The sequence below is a fragment of the Coenobita brevimanus genome, chromosome 95 (genome assembly GCF_032717465.1).
Source record: "Coenobita brevimanus isolate Jiangsu-jjx chromosome 95, ASM3271746v2, whole genome shotgun sequence".
Lineage (NCBI taxonomy): Eukaryota > Metazoa > Arthropoda > Malacostraca > Decapoda > Coenobitidae > Coenobita > Coenobita brevimanus.
In genome coordinates, this window is record NC_137048.1 from 9,374,196 (window position 1) to 9,400,817 (window position 26,622).

Genomic DNA, 26,622 nt, shown 5'->3' on the forward strand with positions numbered 1-26,622 from the left:
TTGATGCTTAGGAAGGCTCTTACGAAGAAGCTGCTTAGCACCAGGATTCCACATATGCCGGACATCCGAAGTCAAACTTGAGGACGAGGAAGAAAGTTTTACAACACTCCTCTTAGTTGGACTAACAGTTTGCTTGGAAGGTGGCTTGAACGCTGCCCTGGGTGACGTAGGACAGCCAGTGCTACCACCAGAAGCCCTAGAAGTATGAGTAAAGTCCACAGGACCAGAACCCTGTGAGGATGATGCACAAGGCAGCTGAACCGAAGCACCAATGGTTTGCACAACACCATCCCCAGGTGGGGACCGAACTACAGGCGAACCATCAACTTCAGCCTCCACCTGGCTAGACCCCAGAGCCTCGAGGGCAGAGAGAACAGAAAAGAGGTCGACATAAGGTTCCACAACAGAGACGTTAGGTGGACAAGCTTCAGGCCCAGAGGACTTTGGAGAACCACAGTGACATTTGTCAGATGGAGATGGAACATCGGGCATGCTGGACAAGGCGGGACGTGGTGACCCATCAACGTGGACATCTGCCACCACAACGGAAGTGAGCACATTGTCAGCCACCGAAGTGGGAGAAGAAACAGTCAGAATAGAAGGTGGGTGAACACAAGTCTTACATACAGTTCTGACATTGGAGATAGCATCCAGCAAATCACCAGATGGAAAAGTGGATAATGAAATCGGTCGAGGGAGCTTCTGAGACACAGGGCAGTGCACAGACACTCCAGAAAGGACAGCAGCAAAAGAAACTCCAGTCTGGATAAAGAAAAATGGGCTCTCCTCTTTGCCTCAGGAAATGAAACCCTCTCATGTTAAATGATTGACAGAACCTCCTTCTCCAGGCAGTATCGAGGACTGTTTCTAGAAGATAGCTTGAGGCTTGTCACAGAGATAGCATTTAAGGGGTTCTGGACACTCACTGGTATGACTTGGTCTGCCACAGGCAACACGGACACCAGGAAGGCCAGCCTGTGCATGGCAGCAAAATCAGCTAACATGTCCATACCCATGACAGTGGAAACATCGCCTTGGGGGTGTCACATTTGGCATCACAGAAGTGATAGGCAAGCCATTTTCACAGATGTATACAACGTTAACTTGTCAGATGTCAGGAACAAGGTCGGTGTTGGAATCAAGATTACACTCCATTTTCCTTTGCAGGCGATCAACAGTCACCACACCAGAGGATCGCATTACCTCCAACAACTGTGCCTCTAAGTAGTGGAGGAGGTCACGGGAAATAACTACACATTACATTGGTTAAAGGTTGCATGAGGAACACAGGAAACATCGACACCATAAACAGAGGTCAGAGCCATTAAACAGGAGCTCTCTTCTGGGTAGGATGCCTTGATAAGGATCCTTTCATCCCCCTGTGAAGAGATTTTTGGTTTTCTGCCATATGCAGACACAATGGCAAGTTGCAGATAAAAAATGTCAAAATCTATCATTGACCCACCCAATGAAGATTTCATCACTAAATATTTTTCATTTGATTCAGGCTCCTTCTCATCTGGTCCCAATCCCAGAGCTGCATTAACCTGACGTGAACGCTTCCTAGCCCGCACTGGATGCTGCGGCTAATGAGAGTAGTTCTCAGGGGCTTGGAGAGGCTCCAGAGTGGCTATAAGAGATCTGGATTGAGATAGGCCTGGAACAGTTCCCGAATCATCAACAGTATTTTTCATAATAGAAACCATAAAGCTATACAATATAGTTCATTCACTCATCCCTCCACTCTCCAGGGAAGCCAACAAGGGGTAGTCAAATGCCAGGGATAACACCACTGGCAACCCAAAGGCAGTGAGGGAGTATAAGTAGGTAACCACTTGACGACCTAGACAATGGTGAGTCAAGGACGATAGGAGCCACCAGCCCCCTAGTGCCCACTTGACCCATGCCAACAAGTGACCAGCCGACTGACCTTGTTGGGCCCAACCAGGCTGCCCGTCTAGCCAGAATAGGGGACCAAAGAGGTGTGTTGCTAGCTGCAAGGTGCATCATGCAGCATCATGCAACCACCAGGACTCCCGTTTCCCAGCATTAATGGACGCCACACACACCAAACACGTGGGGAGGCAAAAAAACCTGCCTAAGACAGATGGGTAGAGATGAGCAACATCACCAGCAGGCTTCTGCTACCAGGGATGTAGTGGGGGTGCTTGGTCCATGAGACCGACAGATACCGAGCACCACAAAGATAGGCACGACTGGGGGGGGGGGGGAGGCCGGTGGCAGCTGCAGCAGTAGCACACTAGCAGAAGCAGCAGCAGCCCAGCAGCAGCGGCAGCCCGGCAGCAGTGGCAGCCCAGCAGCAGCAGCAGCAGCAGCAGGCACAGCCCAGCAGCACAGCAGCAAAGCTGCAGGCACAGTCCAGCAGCAGCCGCAGCAGCAGTAGGCATCCCCCCCCCCCCGAACATCGCACCTACAGTAATTCGCTTATTTCACTGACGGGCTTCATCTGCCCGTGTCCATACTAACATAATACATGGACGAATCTATACCAACCAACCAACCAGACACCTTCCAGTGTAGGTGGTACTGTCATCAATGCTTCAAGCCCCACCACCACGTCAGTGTCCCCCTCAGCGTTTTTTTTTTTTTTTTTTTTTTTTTTTTGCGAGGAGTAAGCAATAGGGCATTTAAAGTAATAGTGTCGTAGTGAGAAGAAAGTTGGATGTGTTAGCTTTGAGTGAAACGAAACTGAAAGGGAGGGGTGAGACTATGGAAGTGTGAATGGAAGATTGTCAGGTGTTGATAGAGGAAGGGCAAGAGAAGGTGTGGCCTTGTTAGTGAGTCCGGAAGTACAACAGTGTGTGATTGAATGGAAGGAGGTGTCATCGAGACTGATGTGGGTGAAAGCGAAATTTGAACGTGAGTTGTGGGTGTTTGTGAGTGCATATGGGCCTGGTAGTGAAAGGGATGAAGAAGGGAGGGAGTCTTTCTGGAATGATGTTGATGAGTGTCTGCAGAGTTTTGGAGCGAATGTGAATGTGGTAATGATGGGAGATCTGAATGCTAGAGTGAGAAATGTAGCAGTTGAAGGTGTAGTTGGTATGCATGGTTTCCCTTGAAGAAATGAAAATGGGGAACGAATGATAGGGATGTGTGTTGAGCGAGAGGTGGTGATTGGAAATACGCTGTTCGAGAAGAAAGATATTTATAAGTATATATGGGTGGGACAGGAGGGTGGAATGGTTGTTGATTGAACATTGATGGACTATGTGGTTGTGTCTAGGAAAGTAATAGGAAGATTGTTGGATGTGAGAGTTCTGAGAGGGGAGGGTGGAGGTATGTCTGACCACTACCTGGTGGAGGGAAAGTTAAGAGTAGGTAAGAGATCGGTGAGAGCTAGGAGGGTTAGATGTGGCAGGGAGGTTTTGAAAGTGAGTGAGTTGGATAAAAGAGAGAAAATGATAGAGTATCAGGAGAAATTGCAAGATGAGTGGAATGCAGTGAAAGATCAGGAAAGTGGCAGTGTGGGGGAGGAATGGCAGTCGTTTAAGAGTGCAGTGGTGGGGCATGCTGTGTGGGTGGTGGTGTAAGAAAGGGAAGTGAATGGTGGTGCAAGAAGGTAAGTATGGTTGTGGCTGAGAAGAGACGTGCATATGAAGTGTGGCTGCAGAGAAAGGATGAGGTGTCATATGAGAGGTATAAGGAAAAGAGGAATAGAGCGAGAAGGGCTGTGCATGATGCTAAAGTGGCAGCAGATGAAAGGTGGGGTAGGCGGCTGACTGAGAATTTTCAACAGAATAAGAAAATGTTCCGGAAGGAGGTTAAAAGGGTGCGAAAGGGAGAGTCTGGGAAGGAAGAGCGAGTAAAAGCAGAGGATGGAAGGATGTTAATAGAGATGGATACAGTAAGGAAGAGATGGGCAGAGTATTTTGAAAGACTGTTAAACGTAGAGGAGGAAAGGGTGGCTGAGATTGTGGCGGATGGAAGGGTGTAAGGAATAAATGTGTTGAGAGAGTTGAATGATTCTTTGATCACGAAGGAAGAAGTGGAGAAGGCAGTAAAGGAGATGAAAACAGGGAAAGCTGCAGGTATGGATGGGTGTGCTGTGGAATGCATGAAGGGTGGTGGAGTGACTTTTGTTGACTGGTTAATAAGGTTGTTGAATGTGTACTTTGTGAAAGGTATGGTGCTAATTGACTGGGCAAGTGCTTATGTGGTCCCGTTGTATAAAGGCAAGGATGATATGTATGAATGTACTAGCTTTAGGGGTATAATCTGTTGAGTGTTGTAGGTAAGGTGTATGGTAGAGTGTTAATTATGAGAGTTAGAGAGGGTACAGAGGGAGTAATTGGAGATGAGGAGTGTGGCTTTAGGAGAGGGATGGGATGCGTGGATTAGGTGTTCGCTGTGAGACAAGTGTGTGAAAAGTATGTAGCGAAAGGCAAGGATGTGTTTTGGACATTCATGGATTTAGAGAAAGCGTATGATAGAATTTATAGGGAGGCTTTGTGGACTGTTTTAAGATTGTATGGACTTGATGGTAGGTTACTGAAAGGGGTGAAAAGTTTTTATGTAAATAGTAGAGCGTGTGTAAGAGTGGGAAATGCTGTGAGTGATTGGTTTCCCGTGAGAGTGGGGCTGCGACGGGGATGTGTGATGTCGCCTTGGTTGTTTAATATTTATATGGATGGTGTTGTAAGGGAGGTGAATGCAAGAGTTTTAGGTGGAGGTCTGAGTCTGGTGAATGTTGATGGTGGAGAGTGGAATCTGAAGCAGCTGCTGTTTGCAGATGATACTGCACTGGTGGCTGATTCAGAGGAGAGACTGAGACAGTTGGTAGAGGAGTTTGGAAGGGTTTGTGAAAGGAGGAAATTGAAAGTAAATGAGAATAAGAGTAAAGTGATGAAGTGTACGAGGTCGGTAGATGGTAGGGCGATGAATACAGTTTTGAATGGTGAGTTGCTTGAGGAGGTAGAGTGTTTTAAATATTTAGGGTCACATGTTGCTGTGGATAGAAGAATAGATGCAGAAGTGAAGTTTAGAATGAATGAAGTGGATAAGGTGCTGGGAGGAATGAAAAAAGTGTTTAGATGTCGTTCGCTTAGAATGGACGTAAGGAGAAGCCTGTATGAGGGTGTTGTTGTACCGACTGCATTATATGGGGCTGAAACATGGAATATGGGTGTAACAGAGAAGAAAAGTTTGAATGTAATGGAGATGAGGTGTCTGAGGAGTATGTGTGGAGTGACGCATATGGATCAAGTGCAAAATGATGAAGTGCGAAGGAGAACTGGAGTTGTTCAGGAGATGGCTGGTAGAGTTGAGCAGAGGGTGTTGAGATGGTTTGGGCATATGGAGAGAATGGATAATGAGCGTTTGGTGAAAAAGATAACTATATCTGATGTGAGAGGTGTAAGGCTGAGAGGGAGACCACGAATAGGATGGATGGACAGTGTGAAGAGAGCGCTGGATGAGAGAGGGATGTCTGTTGAGCAAGGAAGAGTGTGTGTGCATGACAGAAATAAATGGAGAGAATTTGTGAGTGAATAAATGATGACGCAGCCCTGAGAGGATAGTCTCCCGCATTTGGTCTGATCAGCTAGTCAGGTCAGATGCGGGTAAGGGGATGGGTCTATTATGATGTGGCAGAGGTAAACCAGCTCTCCTGTCGGACCCTGCTGCGGATGTCACTGATTGCACTGCGCAGTTGACCCTTGTGCGATGTGGTGCGGTGAGGTTCTGTCCCCTCTCCCCTTTGGGGCAAAGATGCGAATGAATGTGTTTGAATGGATGAGTAAATGGGGAGTGAGTCGTCCTGTCTCGGCGACCTCCCTTTCCTTTGGGGAAAGCAGCCTAGGTATATAGATAGACAGATAGTAATTTCATTTAGCATTAGTAAAGCCACATTTAGACTATACCATGCAATTTTGGTGTCCGTGTCATAGAATGGATATAAATTTGTTAGAAAATATACAGAAGATAATGACAAAGATAATGCATGATATTCGGAAACTATCGCAAACAGACAGACTGAAAAGAGTATACCTGCACTTAAAAAACAAACAAACAAACAAAAGGCGTAGAATTGAGACTTAATTGGGATGTTTAACTGGAGGAGTGTAATAAATAAGGTAGATATTGGGACGGTATTTAACGTGAGCATGCCAGTTAGAACTCGAACTAATGGTTCCAAACTAGGTAAATTCAGTTTTAGTAATGAGGTATAAACTGGTTTGGCAGTATAATAGTGGATGGATGGAATAAGCTACGTAGTGATATAACTGCTGCCCCTTTCACTGAGAGTTTCAGGCATAGGCAAAATAAACATATGACAAGTAATGGTTGGATATGAAAAATCTCTTTTACTACTTCATTCCTTTTCCATTTTAGGTTTGGCTACAATCATCTTTATTCTCTCTCACTTTCCTATAAAATTTCCTCGTCAGTTTCTCTGTATTGCGTGGTGTTCCTTGTCACTTTATCCTGCCTGTCGGTTTTGTCTGGAAGGTTAGGTGGGCAGGGGAGCTCCTTCTTTTTTGTTATCCTTGTCTTATTCTAGTAGTTTGGTCACAGTCTTGTAGAGTATGCCTAGCATGAGACAGTCGGCATACTGCAGTAATTCTCTCTTTTTATGTTCTTACTGGGTCAGTTGTTGATGTTGATACTAGTGCCCAGTCATCTCATTTAAGCATACTCGGAGGTCTCTTGTTGAGGTTATACTGAAGTATTGTCAATGTTCTGTGTGAGGTAACTGTGTTGTGTACTATAATTTGTGGCACTATTACGTGGGCAGATTAGAACAGTAGAAGCCTCCATCCACCTGCCTTTATTACATCACCACCACCACCAGTACCACTTTCACAGTTGCCGCTACTGCAACCACCACTGTCACCGCCATCATCATCATTTAGTTTTGCACATACTGGAAGAAGTGCAGTAGATCTGGAGCAAGGTTCATTGACCTCACTGGGGACATGAAGTAGAGGCGAAACGAAGCCTCAGATTCAGTATACTCCTAAATTCATGTTGCTTTGTAATTCTTTTTTCTTAAGTTTCCCTTAAATGTTCTGATTGTTCCCATTGAGTGGCTTCTCCAGAGCAGGCTACTACGATTATATGGGGATCTGGATATTCACAGTACAGTAAACTCTATTATAATGAATTAAGTTTATATTAGGGGAACATTACGTTGTTAAATCCATAAATTCATCTAATCCGGTACTTGACAGTCATCTTAATTTATGAACATGCATTCATTACACAGTATACCTACGCTGGTTCTTTTGATTCATTATGGTACTGTACAGATCAAAACTGTGCATGGATATCTGCACTGACGACCTCTCCAATTAATCAAGATAGGCTAAGGAATATACAGCATCAGAATGCCTGGTGAGTAACAAATATAGCAATTTACGATATTGTGGGCAATGTGTGGATTAATATATATATATATATATATATATATATATATATATATATATATATATATATATATATATACCACACATCGATGCAATGGCCGCTGCATCATTGCTATCAAAGGAGGTGGTACCTCGGATTGCCACCACCGGCAGGGTAGGGCTGGGTGAACAGGGTCCTCCCGGTCAACATCAAACAACTGTCCCGGCAGCGACTGTTGAGGTTTCCAGTCGTGCTCGTCGGCGGAGAAATCAAGGTGCCGCCTCATTCTTCACCAATATCCGTGGCCTCACCACAAATCTAACTTTAGTTCATTTTTTTCTACAGTCCATATCTCCTCTGGCCCTTTTCCTCACACAACCACAAATCTCACCCTCTACCGCAATATTCCCATTTTATTTTCTTGGTTACCATCTCCTCACAAACTTCCGAAACAAGGGTGGCACCTGTTGTTATATCAAATCTCAATATGTTGTTGACACAATTTTAAACTTCAGCTCATCCAGTTTTGATTACTTATTGTGTAAACTGTCTAAATATTACTAAATATATCTGTGTAGTCTATCGCTTCCCCAATACTTTTCAGAACTCGGTGCATTTGACTCCATATCCACACAGTTGAGTAACCTTACCCTTGCCCTCTGCATCGAAATTACCATATTGGGCGATTTTAACGTACATAATATTGAATGGTTATTGCATTCTGTCAGGGCTGACGATGCTGGTCTAGAGTGCAAGCTGTTTGCAGAATCGTTTAATCTCACGCAGCTGGTAAAGCAACCAACCAGAATCCCAGATAATCCTGACCATAATGCCCACTTCTTGAATTTATTCCTGACAAATAATCCAGATCAGCACGGGATAGAAGTACTGTCACCACTTGGATCCTCTGACCACAATCTCATTAATTAGCCCCCCCCCCCAAACCTCCCCGTTCTGAACCTGTCAGGGTGACCCAAAAGCACTTTGATAGGGCAGACTGGAATGGACTTAGAAATTATCTTGCTGACATTCTATGGCAGTCTTTCTTCTCGAGTGATACCAGTTCTATCCAGTTCCACATTTGCGACTTAATACTAGCTGGTATGGATTTATTCATACTAAGTCAACAGTTAACTAAAATATCAAACTCTTCAAAATAGTTTGATAGCAACTGTGCCAGAGCAACGGCCCAAAAGTCATTAGCATATAACTCCTATTTAAAATAAGAAACATCTGAATCACTCTGTCAATTTAAAAGCACTAGAAACTATGCAAAAGCTGTAATACATTGCTATATCAAACTTTTTTTTTCAAAATCAATCATCAACACTACTTAACAACCCTAATGACAATAGAACATTCTGGTCAACTCTCAGTTCTATCAATAATAACTTTAACAAGGCATCATCCATTCCCCCACTAAAATCTTCAGAAGGCAACATTACAAATGACCCACGTGGGAAAGCAGATACTTTTGGCAGAAATTCTACCATAGAGGAAATCAGTCAAAAAGTCCCAGTACTAGAACTAGGCCCTCCTGAAATTGTTCCGCTGAAAATACAGACAAGATACGTAAAATCCATCCTAGACAACTTGCCTACCAACAAAGCTCCAGACCCAAGTGCAATTTCTCCAATTGTTTCGAAGAGGTGCTCCCCAGAACTTGCCTCTGTTCTATCTAAATAATTCAGACTATGCATACGTACTTCTACATTCCCTAATTCATGGAAAGAAGCCAATATCCACCCAATTCCAAAGAAAGGAAGTTCCTCTGACCCCTCTGATTGCAGACCAATAGCTGTCATTTCATCTTTTGGTAAAGTATTTGAAATTTTAATTTATAAGCACAAAGTTAAACAACTTGAATCCAATAACTTAATTAGTGATATACAATACGGTTTCGCCACGAAAGATCCACCATTGACATACTCAATCTCCTGACTCATACGATCCATCAATCAATCGACCTACATGGAGAAACTCATGCAGTAGCCCTTGATATTTCTAAAGGTTTTGACAGACTATGGCACCGTTCCCTGCTGTCCACACTCCTTTCTCATGAACTAACATCTTCTGTTCCTCTGCTTTCCTTATATCTCAGCGACAAAAAAGAGTAAAAGTAGATGATGTATATTCCAATTTCCACTCAATTAATGCCGGCGTGCCACAGGGATTAGTTCTAGCACCAACTCTGTTCCTGGTTCATATTAATGATCTCTTATCTGTCACCCACAATCCCATCCATTCATATGCAGATGACTCAACACTTCATAATTCATTCACACACAGACATCCGTTTACAAAGTCTAATATCTTTAACACTCAACTCAGTACAGCCATCTCCATAAATCAAGCCTTATCTACGATCAGTGAATGGGGACAAAACAACCTTGTCTCATGTAATGCTAGTAAAACCAAATATATACAATTTACTAATAGGCAGATATTGCCAGATTCGTATATTACGTTCAGTGCTACTAATATTCTCTTCTCCAAACGTATTGAAATTCTCGGCATCTCACTTAACAGTGCCCTTAGCTGGACCTCTCATGTTAGATACTTACTAAAACCACCACAAAAAAATTGAATTTTTGTACAGAGTCCGTAACTTCTTCACTGGGGAGCAGTTACCTATAATTTATAAAGGTCATGAGCACTCTCAGCTTAAATATTGCTCACCCTAGTGGAATGGATGTGGAGAGGTTGCATTAAAACAACCAGACAGTATTCAGAACAAAGCTGTTTGAATTATTAATAACCCTGCTATTATAAATAAACTACCTCCCCTACAAGTAAGAAGGAATGTTGCCTCCCTTGCATTATTTTACAGATATTTTTATGGCAAATGCTCAAATGAACTTGCAGTCATTGTGCCACCTCTCCATGCCTTCCCTCGTGCTGCACGGGTTATCTGGTAGCACTCATGATTGGAATGTCACTCAGCCATATTACAGAACTTCTGCCTATCAGAATTCTTTCATTCCCCGCACTGCAACTCCCTGGTACTTGCTACCCCAGAGTTGATTCCCTCCAAACTTCAACCTACAACTGTTCAAGTCCAACTGTTACAGATATTTCATGAATGGAGGACACCAGTAATCTGGTGTATGGATAATTTTTTATTTTTATTCATTTGTTTTTCCTTGTTCTGTTCTTATATATATATATATATATATATATATATATATATATATATATATATATATATATATATATATATATCGTATCGATTATAAAGGCTCCGAAATGCTTGCATGCATCAGTCTTGTCACCTAATTGTGGTTCTCCAGGCTGGCTAACCTCTGGCAGACTCCCTGTTCAATCCCTTATCCCTGATGTTACACTCTATGACCTAGTCCCAGGTCTTTTTCGGTCTGTCTCTCTCAATCCTACAACGACGCTCATATTTCTCATTTTCTGCACCCAGTTATCATCCTCCATCCTCTCCACATGGCCAAACCATCTCAATCTGCTCCTTGTCATCATACCGCAATGTAAGGCTCAGCAGGCCGTTCTCCTCAAAGATCTCGGGGAGAAGAACGCGCAAAGCCCCCTCGCTACGCCCACAAAAAGCCTTCACCATCGTGATGCACATCTCCACTATGTTGCTTATCTCCCCTGGACTGCCAGGATCCCTGGCCTGGCTGCCTCCGGGCCATGATACGCCGCTGTGCACGGCCACGCCTCCCGGTCCAGTAATATCCTGAGCCTCAGGACCCTTGGGAGTCCCAAAGAGACAAACTCCACCAGCTCACAATCCTCGAGGGAGCGCTGACTATGCCCAGGGTTTGTTGCAATTACAGCCTGGTGGTGCACAAAAACATCAGCGCCAGTATCCTGACGCTGGATGAAACAGTACCACGCCCTGACGTTGAACCAAACCACGGTTCCCCTGAACTTCTTCTGGGCTGCCGGAGACTGAGGTCACTATTTGCCCACCTCAGCGGGTCGCAGGCAGTAGTAAGCGATGCGTCCTCCATCATTGGTCGTCTGTCTCTGCCCCGCACTAAGCAAGTGAGGTGGGCGCTCTTTTATCCATGTCTTGGACTGAACACCTGCTTGTGCTCGATCATGATTGGGTCTTATAATATACTGAGGAGGAATTACATGAAGGAGAGGATAAAGGACCCCTAAAATAAATCTGTGAACTCTAACCAAATACGCAAATGCAAAAGAAAATTGGTTTAATGCTATATACATACAGCCTTGAGGACAACCACTGACGCTGCATTCTAGGACATGATGGTTCAACATCGAAACTCGATCATCGGGTCAAACCAAAAAAGTAAGGTAACCTGAGCGGCAGCTATCAAAAATATCCATGACCCATTAATGTCTACATCAATCTAATAAACAAGACATTCTCCCCCAATCAAGAAGAGGTGCTTACCTTGAGACTCAACTGCTAACTAATGTCGAAATCCAAGAAATTCCAAAAAAGAGTTTAGTGTTAAACACTTTCGGACGACGTGGAAAGATTGGGAAAAAATGGGTGATGTTGTTGTGGAACCTACCTTCAAGCAAGAAATTATCGCTGAGGCCACAAAATCTGGAGGAAGCTTCAGCATAATATCATAGAGGAAAGACACATCGATGCAGCCAAGCAGTTAAAAGTGGGCCCTAAATGTTACCAACAGAAGAGCTGACAAAGCTGCTACCCTGCCCAATGTCTGCAAGAGAGCGACACCATCCTCAGTGACAAGACGAGATTCTCTAACTTGACAAAACATACAACAGAAGCACTCAGAAGGAAAGTCAACAAACTGATTGAGACCAATAACTCCAAAGCAACAGCATTAAATTCAGCAAGCTTTCTGGTGAATATGGAATGAGTAATAGCTACGGCAGTGTAAATGTGTATAAGCCTAGCAATAAGCTTAGACCAATAATTTCTCAAATCCCTGCACCAACTTATAACCTAGCCAAGATCTTCAATCACTCCCAAACAATGGGTTAGTGACCCCCAAACCCTTATATATATTCTGGATCAGGGTGACACGAAGATGATTTCAGGGGGTCAAAATTTATACCTTGGTCATTCGGGGTCACCAGAAGAGTATTTGCCTTTTTAGCCCGGGCAACGCCGGGTACCTCTGCAGCCTTATTTCTGCAAGGAGACTCACGACTTCCAGTTTTGACATAGGTTATGTAATGTTGACCTCCGAGGCAATTTGAGGTCACTACTCGGAGGCTATTTGAGGTCACTGGTAATACACCCTCGAATGACTGGACCCAGAGCCACATTTTTGGCATGGAGACTCACATGACCTCCAGTTCGGACATAGGCAATGTGAGGTTCACCTCCGAGGTCATTTGAGGTCACCGGTAATACACACTTGAATGACTGGACCCAGCACCCCAAGTTTTGGCATGGAGACTCACATGACCTCCAGTTCAGACATAGGCAATGTGTGGTTGACCTCTGAGGTCATTTCAGGTAACCGGTTGGAGGTCATTTGAGGTCACCTTTAATGGTAAACAAGTACACACATACTGTATACTGTGCGTTAGTCTGCAAAAGCTGAAATAAAAAGTTCCTGGACCTCTTATAATTCCACTTCAAAGCAAAAGTGGTACATGGTCTTTCTGGAGTAGAAAGAAAGATTGAACTAGAACAGATAGGATTAGAGAGTTCTCCTTTTTGGCCCGGCAACGTTGGTTACCTCTGCTAGTTATTTACGAAAAGTCCCAGGTGACCTCACCATCGGATACATCCTCAGTCGTGTATACCATGATGACTCCTTTCCTACTCTTAACATCACCCAATCGGTACTACATCGCCTGCTCAAGGGCTGTACTAAGGAAGATCCCTTCATCTGTCTGCAAAGGTATAAAAACTGCCAGATAGACGGTGTAGTTGTAGTTTCTCCCCTGGGAGTGCTGTTAGCAAACTTTTTCATGGGATACTTCGAGAAGGAAGTGTTCAGCAAGACAAAGAAACAAGACATGTGTTACAGGTATATCGACGATGTTTCTATTAATAGTAACAGGGAGGAGCATATTGAACACCTTGGCCTTTGCGTGCAAGAGATCTCCGGCCTTACGCTCACAGTAAAAAACAGCGTTGATGGAACGATGACATTTTTCAATATTCTCGTGAAGCATGATGAATACTCATTCAACACGGATGTCTACGTGAAGGCTATGAATCCTGGCCACTGCCTACATGTGGTAATGAGTGCCCATAGAGATGTAAGGACTCAACCATAGGTGCTTACATCTGAAGAACATTCCCTCACTGCAGCTCCTGGCAGAAAGTACACAAAGAAATCGAACGCTCTACGCAAGTATTAATCAGCAATGGTTTCTCTAATAAGGACACTAACCGACGAACAAGGAAAATCATCGATAACTGGTACAACAAGAATACCGACAGATAAGATAAATAAGGAGGATAACATCAACTTTACTACAGAGCCACCTTCTCAACAGCCTACAAGGAACAAGAAAGAATTATAAAACAAATAGTGAAGCGAAAAGTGATGCTGTTAAACCCCGAAAACTTAACCTGTAAAATACCACAAGAGTAAAAGACCAGTCACCTGCTACTAAAGAAGAGCCCCCACCAAAAGAGAGAGATACTTCAGAGGTTGCATGTTGTATACAAGTTTTCTTGTCACCGAGGGAACTGCGAAGACCTCTCCATAGCCTATGTGGCCATAACGACAATGAAATTGTCTCGACGCCTTAGTTACTTCCTTACAGCTGGAGCACCTAAAGAACCACCTTAAACAGGAGTACGGAAATGCCCTTACAAGGAAAATATTGGAAGAAAATTCGGAAATTAAAATTACATGTGAAGATGTCAGACAACTCTCCTTACTAGAACCACGGTACATCAAAGAACTAAACCCCTAACTCGGTAGACAAGCGTAAGATCTCCACGCCCTTCCAAGGTTACGGAGAGCCACTCCCATTTATAACAACCAATCAGGATCGAGTACACGCAGGTGTCCAATAGAGGACTCAGATTTAATAGCGTCCACCTCACCTGCATCGAGTTTTGTCTTCCCTTGCTTTCTTGACCCTGTCTCTTACCATCCTAAGGTGGAAAAATAAGGTCAGGATGAAGATGACGATAATAATCATTCAAAATTTTATCAAGTCCAGTACATAAATCTTTATTTATCCATGCAATAAAATCCGCATTTTACCTCCTACTACTTTTCCTTTCAAAATGAGTGAAGAGAAACATTTTGATCTTGCTGTCTGTGTGTAATGCGAGTCATATGATTACATACTCAGGTTAGTTTTTTTTTTCTCAGAAGCTTAAAATATCCTTTGTTATCTTCATTTTTTATTTTGGCTGATTAACTAGTCTGTATCTAATCGTCATAAATTTGTACATAGCCCAGTAGAAAAATGGGACTCAGAATCTCCACAATCATTCATAGGTATCACGTTATTATGGATCTCCCTGTTTGACTGGTGTGTGTGTGTGTGTGTGTGTGTGTGTGTGTGTGTGTGTGTGTGTGTGTGTGTGTGTGTGTGTGTTATTACCTACTTGTATTTACCAAGTTGTAGTGTGCATGATTTGAGGCAGACTCTTGTTGTGTTATCTCCATAAGTACATTTGTCCAGTCTGTTTTACATATGTTCTTTGTTGTAGCCATACCTTAAGAAACTGATCCAAACATCTTTGCCTCTGGCTGTACATCATATAAACATCGATTCTTAATTTACTTATTCTCGCTTCCTATTGTCCTTCCGTCATCCTTCACAAAAAAAGAACTTTTGTGGCTACATTTTCTCGACTTCCAAGTGTGTGTGTGTGTGTGTATGTGTGTGTGTGTGTGTGTGTGTGTGTGTGTGTGTGTGTGTGTGTGTGTGTGTGTGTGTGTGTGTGTGTGTGTGTGTGTGTGTGTGTGTGCATCAGTAACAACAATGCATTTCAGGGCATCAACCTGAGTGGGGGACAGAAGCAGCGAATATCCCTGGCCCGAGCTGCCTACAGTGATGCTGACTTGTTGCTGTTGGATGATTCTCTCAGTGCTGTTGACCCACATGTTGGTCGCCATATTTTCACTCACGTCATTGGTCCAAATGGCCTCATGAGTGGCAAGGTGAGTCTTTAAGTAGGACTTCAGTGCAGTTATCTTATTCTTCTTCCTCCTCCTCCTTAGGTTAGTGGCTCGTTGGAGTAATGTCATATCGACTGAGTAAACGAGTAAACAGGGCTAATTTTAGTGTCTCACAGGCAAAACTAGACTCAACCGTACTATGGATATAATGTATGTGAACGCCAGAAGTATTATTTCAAAGCGAGACAAATTAATTCTTATGCAATTCCCGAAAATTCCGACATAATTAGGTTTACAGAACCATGGTTAAACCCTCGTGGCAAGCAACTTATTGAAGTATCGCTGCAAAACAATATAATATTTGAAAAATCGCAACTGCACAAAACCGGCGAGGGAGTTCTACTATAAATTAGGTGGCAGGTGGGGGCGCTCACCGTCCACTCACTCGATGTAGTACTGCTTTGGGTGTCTGCCCTTTCCTCTCTTCCGTCATTCCTCTTCTTTCTTTCTTCCATTCTTTCCTCTTCCTTCTGCGGGTGACTTTACAATTCCTTTTCTGGCCGTCTTTCTTTCATTCTTTCCTCTTCCTTCAGCCTATGGGTGACTCTTCACTGAGTGACAAGCCAAATGGTTTCCTGTACACCGGGAAACCATTTACTACGCTGGGTGTTAACCATATAACAAAATTATGGCGCCTAGTGGTTTAGTGGGTAATTATGGTGCTCCAGCCGGATTGAGTGTGTGTAGATTTACATCCAGTGGGTGGTGGGGGTTTATTGCTCACGTAATGCCACTCAGGGATGAGTGAGGCTGGTCACTCTCATCTTAAATGTCAGGACCAACTTCCCTAGCCCCGGGCTCCTACGCTCCTCATGGGGCTACATAGGATTGGATGATGGATGGATGGATGGATTAAGAACCATATAAATGCAATATAGAGAAGTAAACTGAATGTTGAAATATACAAGTCTTTTCGTGTCGGAATTCTCAGAGATTAATAAACCCATTCTTTTCGGTGTAATATAAATGCTGCTCAAGGTAGACGAGGAAAATGATACAATACGGTACACCAAAATAAAATCAGTAATAGAAAGTACTGACTGGGTTATTTTGGGAGACTTTAATAACCTGATTATCGACTGGAAAAATTTGTGTGCAGAGCAAAGGAGGGAACAGTTTGTCAGACCATGCATCGCCTTCTAGGCCTTCCACATTCCCTCCCACCTTCAGATTCTCTCAGATATACCTTTTTCACCACATTATTCACTCCAATAATCTCCACATGCCCTTACCATCTGAGCAAACTCTCCTCCCCTCTGGTGTTCACAGACTTCTTTACGCCGCATCATTTCCGAGTCACAGTATTTCTTTTCCTGTCCACTCTCCTCACCCAACACACACTCCTCAACAGTCCCATCTCCACTGCTCTTCCTCCTGACATTTCATTTTCATGAAGCACCATAGTCTCACACCAGTACGTAAGAGGAGACAGTTAAACCTCTCACAGCCGCCACAATCAGACCATTGCCTCCTATCAAAGCCTTCATAGTACCAGTCGCTTTCCTTCGCCCTGCCATTGTACTTTCCACTTTTTGTACATTTACATGTACTTCTGTTTTTCATCACCGCACCCAGGTACATAAACTCTCTTACCATTTCCAGTTTCTTCATTCATCATAACAACACACTGGGAATCACCTTCTTTCTGGGAATCACCTTTCTTCTCATCACCGTCACTTGACTCTTCTCTACATTCAACTTCATGCACAGCGCTCAGACATCAACAAAACTACGCACCATCCGCTATCATTATCTCATCCTGAAATTTACCACATGTAAAGATGGGGTAAGGTAGGTCCTGTAAACTGAGAAAAGGAATGTACAAAACCATACAATTATCCAAACATTTCATCTCCTGGTTTCCTTATTCCATGGTCACAAGTTTATATCTATATTTATATCTATCTATCTATCTGTCTATCTATAATCTATATCTATATCTATCTTTCTATCTATCTATATTATCTCTCTCTCTCTCTCTCTCTCTCTCTCTCTCTCTTTGTTGTATATAGATAGATAGACAGATAGACATATACATATATATATATTCATCATCATCAATGCAAGTCCACTGCCTGACAAAGGCCTACCCCAAACTTTTCCATGAATACCTTGACTGAGCCAATCTCTGCCACGTTTTGTCCGCAAACTTCTCTGTCTCATCTCACCACCTCCTCGCTAGCTTTTTCTGCAACGTTTACAGTTTCTTCCAGTCCAGTCAGTCAGCCTCTTGCTCCATCGGTTATCCCTTATTCTTGCTACATGTCTTGCCCACCTCCAGTTTTGTTCTTTTATAACTTCTATAATGTCCTTGACTTTAGTCTGCGCCCTCACCCAAGTTGATCTTTTCTCGTTTAGTAAAGGTATTCCCAAAATTGACCTTTCCATTGCTCGTTGTGATGATTTTGTCAGTATCCAGGTTTCATAACCCTACGCCATAGCTGGGATTGTACCTTTGTTATATAATATTCGTTTCATACATAATGGCAGTCTACTTTTTATGATGTGTCTATGGTTACCCAAAACTTTCCATCCAGTTGTCGGAGGGACAGAAGTCAAGAGTGAGAGCAGTGGAAATGAGTTATTTCAGAGGAGCAAGTGAAGTCACATGGAGAGAGAGACTGACAAATAAGGAAGTGCAGGAGCGTTGTGGTGTGGATGTGGATGTGATAGGAAGTGTTAGGAGAAATACACTGAGGTGGTTTGGCCATGTGGAGAGGTTGGAGAGCGAGGGACTGACGATGAGAGTGTATGTGAGCGAGGTGGAAGGGGGTAGAGGGAGGGGAAGGCTAAGGATGAGATGGAGGGATGGAGTGGAGAGGTATATGAGAGAGGGGTGTGTGAGCTGGGAACAGGGCAATGAAATGGCAGGGGACAGGGCGGCAAAGAGGCGGTTTGTTTGTGGCCTCCCCTTTCGGGATTAAGGCGTCTGGCAATAGATAGATAGATAGAATGTCTTCAAAGATTTCTTCGCTGATTCTGATGACGCTCTTTGGTGTATTTGGATTAAGCATTAGTTTTACTCCGGTTCATCTTTGGCCCTACTTTGAGATTTCCTCTGCTTAGGTTATGTGACATCTCTTGCAATGTCTCAGCATTTTCTGAGATTAGGACGTTGTCATCTGCAAATCCTAATTGGTTTAGATTTTCTCTATTTGTGTTCACTCCATGGTTCTAGGCATGCTGTAACCAATTTTGGTGACGCACGTCCTAAGTTTTAAATTTTCCGAGGCTTTATGTAATTTAGCAGTTCTCTCTTTCTATACGTACCGGTAGGCTATGTTTTTTTTTTTTTTTTATTTACTCTTTCTTTCCGCAATGAATTTATAATTGCTCTCTGCTCCACTGAGTCGAAAGCTTTTTCGTGATCAACAAAACCAAAGCATCATCATCATCTACATATATCATCTAATACCGTGTTGCCCCATGAGGAGCGTTGGAGCCCGGGGCTAGGGAAGTTGGTCCTGACATTTAGGATGATAATGACCAGCCTCACTCATCCCTGAATGGCATTACGTGAGCAATAAACCCCAACCACCCATTGGATATGAATCTACACACGCTCAATCCGGCTGGAGAGCTTTAATTTCCCACTAAACCACTAGGCGCCATAGTTTCATTATATGGTTACCACCCAGCGTAGTAAATGGTTTACTGGGCCGGGATACACAAACACATTTACGATCAATTCCTCTCATAACTCAGGTTTTGAATTGCAGGAGGGACAAGGAGGCTGTCGGATTTTATCTTCTGTTCTTGCTTGAAAAAATAAATCTTTGTTGTGAGACGAAAATTACAGCAGTTATTCCGCAGGACAGTCAGGGAAAGGATTGCATAATCTTCACTTGTCCAGTTGTTCATGAAAAAACATGTCTAAGTTACGACAAGGAATCGATTGTAAATATATTTGAGAATCCCACCCTTGCTGTACAGGAAACCATCTGGCTTGTCACACAGATTAGAGTCACCCGCAGAACGAAGTAAGAGTAAAGAAATAAGAAAAGCAAGACATAAGAGAAAGGAAAGAAAGAAGTAGGGAAGAGAGGAAACGACAGTCACCCAAGAGCAGCACTACATCGAGTGAGTGGATGGGGAGTGCCCACACCTACCACAAACAAAACCTATGCACAGTGGTTTATTATTTTCTGTAGTTTTCTCAATTAACGGATTCATTGTGTAGATCATCAGTAGTCGAATACCCGCTTCGAGATCCTGCCCGTTCACAAGCTTAGTTTTTTTTTTTTTTTTTTTTTTTTCCTGTTTGTAAGGACTTTAGTGATGAGTTTCTAAATAACTGGTAATAAGCTAATGGGTCGATAGTTACAAAGATCTTTTGAGTCTCCTTTTTGGAAAAGGGAAATTATTGTTGCATTACACCATATTTTGGGAATTTTCTACATCTTTATACACTGAGTAAATAAGTGTTTAAGTCTGTCTTGTACTTCTACTCCTGCATCCAACAGTAAATCTGCTACTATTCCAACTTCTCGTGCAGCCTTCCCTCTGTTCATACTTTTAAGAGAAATGCTTACTTCGTCTGATATTATCTCTGGTATTTCACTTGTGTCAACTGAAAAGTTAGCTATTGGTACTATTGTCTCTGATGCATACAGTTCTTTGTGAAATTCATTGTCTTTCTTCGCCATCCTATCTCTGCATTTAATGACTTCACCGTTTTTATCTTTCAGGGATATAATTTGTTGCTTTCCTAGTGCCATTTTACTTAAGACCTGCTTCAGACTCTTAATGTTTTGATGTTCTCTTTGATCTGATCCATGCTTCTCTATCTTTCACTTTTCCCTGTCTACTTGTTTGACAAGTCTAATTAATGTAACTCTTTCTGTTTCGTCTTCCATTGTTTTTGCATTCATCTCCTTTCTTTTTATGAGCCTGAGGGTCATTTTTCAGTACTTGTTGGCTTGGACATAATTATTAGCTTTCGCTACTACCTCTGTTGAGTCTCTTAGGACTTTTGTTAGTCTGCCATTCAACTCATCAGTGTCACACTCAGCATAACTTACAGCCTGAAAACCATTCTTTAATTCTAAGTGAATGGCAGCTTTGTTTTCGCTTTCTTTTATTTGGCATGGCACAACCGATTTATCCATCTATCTTTCTACATCTATCTGTCTATATAAGCAACATGGGCAAAGCCCGCGAAGTTGTTCTTTCGAAAAAGTAAAGTAAATTTGAAGATCCATTCATTTTGGTATGTCTGGACTCATTGCGTTCACGAGATTGGGGGTCAGGGGCAGAGAAAAATACATACATACATACATACGTATACTCATGTGTGTATATATATATATATATATATATATATATATATATATATATGGTGGATGGGGGTGCCCATCATCCACTCACTCAATGTAGAGTGATGCCATATGAGCTACACTGAGTGACAAGCCAAATGGTTTCCTGTACCCAGGAAACCATTTACTCCTTTGGGTGGTAACCATATAACCAGGGTTTCTGGCAGGGTAAAGTGTCCCCCAGATTCCTGTATCCAAAATCACTTAATCATTGCGGTCGTTTCGGAGAGCCTCGGAGGGTCCAATACCTGCCCAGGGTCCCAACCAAATGGGCAGACTCGCGTGGCCATGTGGAATGAGAGGTGTGAATGAGGAGAGCAAGAGGGTGGGAGTGGTGAATGTGTTCAAAAGTGCGATATATGCTGTGATGGCATTGTGTGAAACAAATATGAAAGGGTGTGAAGTGGAGGGTTGCGAGGGTGTGAAATGTGTAAGATCGGGAATGAATGAGCGAGAAACATGAAAGGAAGGAGTTACTTTGTTGATGAATGAGGTGTGGCAGAGTGGAATGAGAGACTACAAATGTGTCAGTTCGAGGTGTATGTATGTCAAGTTCAAGTTTGAGAAGGTGAAAGTGGCAGTCATTGTAGCATATGCACCGTGTGAGGCCAGGAGTGAAAGAGAGAAAGACAGATTTTGAGATGAACTGGATGAAGTAGTGGGAGAAATGCCCAGGAGCTACAAGGTGATCATAATGGGGGATATGAATAGAAGAGTAGGCACTGGTCCTGAGGATAACATATTGGGTTGTTATGGATTACCATGAGAAAATGATAATGGGAAGCGACTAAAGGATATGTGTCAGGAGAGGAGGTTGGCCATTTGTAACTCGTATTTCAAACACAAAGATGCACATAAATATACATGGTATAGCGGAAACGGGAATCGTGTTGAAAGAAGCCTGATTGATTAAGTGCTCGTAGAAAGGTTGATGATGGGAATGGTTGCGGATATGAGGGCAGTAAGGGGACGATGTGGAAATCTGTCAGATCATATGACTGTGGTATGCAAGATCAAGCTGAGAGGAGTGAGGTGGATCAGGAGAGAGAGAGAGGAGCAGTCAGGGAGAAAAACTGAAAGTTGAGAAGCTAAGGATCAAAGAAATGGCAGATGATTACAGTACCAAAGTAAAGGAGGAGTTAGAATCAGTGAACTGGAATGGAATGGATCTGGACACCCTATGGAATGCATATAGGGATTGCTTAGTTAGGAATGGTGAAGTGGTGTGTGGTGTGGCAAGAGTAACAACAAAGAAGAAAGGTACGGCATGGTGGGATGAGGAGGTTAAGAGAGCAGTGGAGGAAAAGAGGAAGATGTGGCTAAAGTGGTTACAGGATAAGGGTTCAGTTGAAATAAGAACTGAGTTTACTGAGAGCAAGAAGAACGTAAAGAGACTAGTGAAGAGGAAAAAGGAGGAGGTAAATAATGATCTGGGAAGGAAAATGAGTGCCGACTACTCTGAAAATAGGAAGTTATTCTGGAAAGATGTGCGGAAATGTAGAAATGAAAGAGGAAAGAAATGTGATGGTTTGAAGGATGCAGGTGGTAGATTATTAACCCATGGAGATGAAGTAAGGACCAGATGGGAAGAATTTCTTTGAAGGCCTGATGAATGGAAATAGAGAGAGCTGAGCGGCTGTAATCATGATTGGTTTGGGGGGGGTGCAAAGAAGGAATGCAGTGCCATGAAACGTGACACTCGCACAAGTGAAGAGCGCTGTGAAGCGGCTAAAAAATGAGAAAGCAGCTGGGGTTGATGAGGTCTATGCAGAGTTGCTGAAGTGTAGTGGAGAGAGTGGAATGAAGTGCTTGTTAAGATATGTAGGCAGGCATGGATGAGTGAAACTGTGCCAGCAGAGTCGAAAAAGGCTGTGATTGTACCCCTGTACAAAAATATTGATGAACGAAGTGAGTTCAGGAATTATCGTGGCATAAGTTTATTGAGTGTAGTAGGGAAGGTATATGGAAAAATTATTATAAAGTAAGAGAGATATCAGAAGTCCTAGTGAGTGATGAACAGGGTGGTTTTAGGAGTGGCAGAGGATGCGTGGATCAAGTATTTGCAGTGAGACAGATAGCAGACATGTCTTGTGAGAAGGGCCATAAGGTGTTTATGGCATTCATGGGTCTGGAAAAAGCATACGACAAAGTAGACAGCGAGGAATTGTGGAACGTTTTGCACATGTACGGTGTAAAGGGTAAGCTGCTAGGTGCTGTCAAGAGTTTTTATGATGGTAGTGAAGCATGTGTAAGGGTTAATGGGTATCTAAGTGAATGGTTCGCGATCGGTGTTGGCATGCGACAATGTTGTGTGATGTCCCCATGGTTGTTCAGTATATATATGGATGGGATGATGAGAGAAGAAAAAACATGAGAAATGGGGAGAGGGATGGCGTTGGTAATGAATGGTGATGGATGGAATATCTCAAATTTGTTGTATGCTGATGATGCAGTACTGCCTGCAAGTACCGGACAAGAACTTGGTAGGCTAGTGCAGAGTTTTGAGAGTAAATGCAGAAAAGAGTAAAGTCATGGTTAATGAGAGAGAAGGTGACTCCCAGTGTGATTTTATCGTGAATGGAGAGAGACTGGAATTTGTGAGAGAGTTCAAATACCTGGGCACAGTGATAGAAAAGAGAGGAAAATGGGCAAAAGAAGTTGAAAGTAGAGTGACACAAGGAAGAAAAGTAGTTGGTGCAATGAAAGTCTTGATAATTAAAAGAGCTTGAGTGTTGCAGCTGCACGAGGCTTACATGAGGCAGTGTTAGTGCCAACTTTAACATATGGATATGAGACTATGGTGTGGCATGAAAATGAAAAGTCAAGAGTAAGAGAAGTGGAGATGCGTCTGCTGAGGAATGCATGTGGAGTACAGAGGGTGGATAGTATACGAAATAATGTGATTCGTGAAAGGTGTGGAGTGAGGAAGTCGGTTGACACCAGAATCGAAGAGAATGCACTGAGGTGGTATGGTCATGTGGAGAAAATGGATAACAATAGAGAGGTGAAAAAGGTATATCTGAGCGAATCTGAAGGAGGGAGGAGGCGAGGTAGGCCAAGGAGAAGGTGGAGAGATATGGTGGATGAGTGTCTGAGGAAGAGAAGTTTGGAAGGGGGTGAGGTTAGGGAACTGATAAGAGATCGAGCTAGCTGAATGAATGTTGTGAGGAGAAGTGCATGATCAGGGATTTTGACAACCCTTTTTAACGTGGCAGCGTCCGGATTGACTCATCCGGATACGTTTATGTGAAGCTACAGAACGTGGTAAATATTTTAAGCGTATCCGATATAGCCAGGATTCCCGTGGCTTGAATGATGAGTGATTGGAAGCGCGGCCCATTGGACTGGGCAAAGTCGGGCTCTCTGGACATTGCTACTCACCCTGCCCTTGGGTGGGAAAGGAGGTTCGGATGATGATGATGATGATATTTATATCATCCAATCCTGTGTCGCCCCATGAGGAGCGTAGGAATCCGGGGCTAGGCAAGTTGGTCCTGACATTTAAGATGAGAGTGACCAGCCTCACTCATCCCTGATTGGCATTATGTGAGCAATAAACCCAAACCATCCCTTGGATATAATCATACACAGGCTCAATCCGATTGGAGCGACTTAATTACCACTAAACCACCAGGCGTTATAATTTAGTTTTATGGTTACCACTCAGCATAGCAAATGGATTCCTGGTGTACAGGAAACCATTCGGCTTGTCACGCAGTGTAGAGTCACCCATAGACAAAAAGAACAGGAAAGAGTGAAAGAAAGAAAGACAAATGTGGGAGTGTAAAGTCACCCGTAGGCAGAAGGAAGAGGAAAGAATGAAGTAAAGAAAGAGTAAAGAGGAATGAATGAAATGAAGGAGGAGAGGAAAAGACAGACATCCGAGGGCAGCACTACATCCAGTGAGTGGATAGTGAGCGCCCCCAAATACCACACACACACACACACACACACACACACACACACACACATAGATAGATAGATAGATAGATGGATAGATAGATAGATATGGATATAGACAGCTAGATAGATAGATAGATAGATAGATATTGATATAGACAGATAGATAGATATATAGATATTGGTATAGACATAGATAGATAGATATTGATATAGACAGATAGATAGATATATAGATATTGATATAGACAGATAGATAGATAGATATTGATATAGATAGATAGATAGATAGATATAGATATAGATAGATAGATAATTCTTGCAAGGGATGACGACATATTTTCTGCTCTTCAGTTGGTGGCTGGCTTATCCATTTTGCTACAACAAGAACAACTGACAGCATCCCAGGCCTCTTCCTCCAAAGCCCTCCAGATTTATGTCTCAGTCCATATACTTGGAGTCAGCACCTCGAAACTGGGAAGTAGGGTACAATTAGGTCAACTAGGTAACTGAAGCAAGTATGTCTTAGAATTGCGTTTCATGGTGGCCCACTTTATGATGTGCAAGAGCAGAGCTACAGATAAAATATCTACGGTAGTGTGTATCCTACTGGCACCCGGAGTGACATACGGAGAAGACTTCAGCCAGAAACTGAGTGTGGAAACCAGATGTCGGCATTAATGACAGTTATAAATTAATGTCTTCTGCTTGTGAAGTTACTAACATGTACTTTTCTACATTATCATTCATTACTTTCTTCCCCCATCAGGACCGTAGGGGTTAAGAGCGAGGCTACTTTCTATAATGCTTAGAAGAAAGAATCCAAGGCGTAGGAACTGTAAGTCTCGTTCCTTCGAAAATACGTGGCCGAAAAATATTCGTTATTTTGAGATGCCTGGACACATTGCACTGAAAGTGGAGGTTATATTCAGTGGAAAAGACAGACTAAGGAAAGCAGTTCCAGAGCTGACCAGTTGCACACATGAAACACTGAACAGGCTACCAGTTAACCATTGCGCTATCAAAGATGGACAGAAAATGGACATGAATGTGTAGCTAGATGGGTGTTACATGTCGCTGTGAAAAGGGAGGAATGCAAGCAGAGTTCAGAAGAATAGTGGGCAGAAGAGAGAGAGAGAGAGAGAGAGAGAGAGAGAGAGGGGAGCGTTACAGGGACAGTTTCTACCTCAAAAGATTTTCCGACCCACTCCGAGGAGGATCCATGAAATAGTTGCCAGGTACACTTTGCTACTCCACTAGTGAGAGAAATAAGATCAAGGCTTTCCATACACCCCTCGACCACTAGGAGAGTGGGCATGGAAAATGAAGTAAATACAGTACACCTAACACAGAGGAAAAAGGCCGCAGGGCTTGGTAATGTTAGAGGAAAGCAGGAAACAACCAATCTACCACAACATTAGGCTTAACAAAACACTGTCTAACGTAGCTCTGAACTACTCCGTTGAGGAACTGTCAACTATCTATCCTGGTAGTTGGTTCCAGGTTACACTACAGGCTAAGCTACCGTTATTCCTCGTCGAGTTACTGTTTAAACTAAATATATGTTGGTAATGAGTGTTTTCTAATCTGCAGAGGATTTTGAAAACTTCAATTCGCTGTCTGCGCAAGTGCCTAGTCTCTAATGAAAGCAGGTTCAGTGCCTGCAGCTTTCCCAGGTAACCCATGTGCCTGATGGATGGGATCACATTGGTAGTCAGCGCCTGGACACTCTCAAGACTCACAGCATCCTTTTTCAGAGTCGACGACCAGAAATGCAATGCACATTCCATATATGGCCGTATATGAAAATATTACAGGGAGAGGATTGTTTCCCTGTTTCTGTACGTAAACTTCCCGAGAAGCCTCTGTGCTTCTTCACTACGACTAAGTACTGTTTGGAGAAATGAAGGTCACTGCTGATCAGTACACTTTCTGAGTCAAGCAGTCAGTAATGCTGTTAT

At 43.0% G+C, this 26,622-nt stretch overlaps 1 protein-coding gene and 1 pseudogene across 1 annotated transcript in view; both read left to right on the forward strand.

Moving 5' to 3' along the window:
• LOC145413230 (multidrug resistance-associated protein 1-like) overlaps positions 1-26,622 on the forward strand; it is a 682,216-nt gene that overhangs the window by 366,538 nt on the left and 289,056 nt on the right. Inside the window, exon 13 of the mRNA XM_080282961.1 lies at positions 15,261-15,428. Within this exon, the coding sequence (XP_080139087.1) occupies positions 15,261-15,428 (168 nt within the window). The remainder of the gene's footprint in view (positions 1-15,260; positions 15,429-26,622) is intronic.
• LOC145413134 (uncharacterized) lies at positions 491-11,072 on the forward strand (annotated as a pseudogene).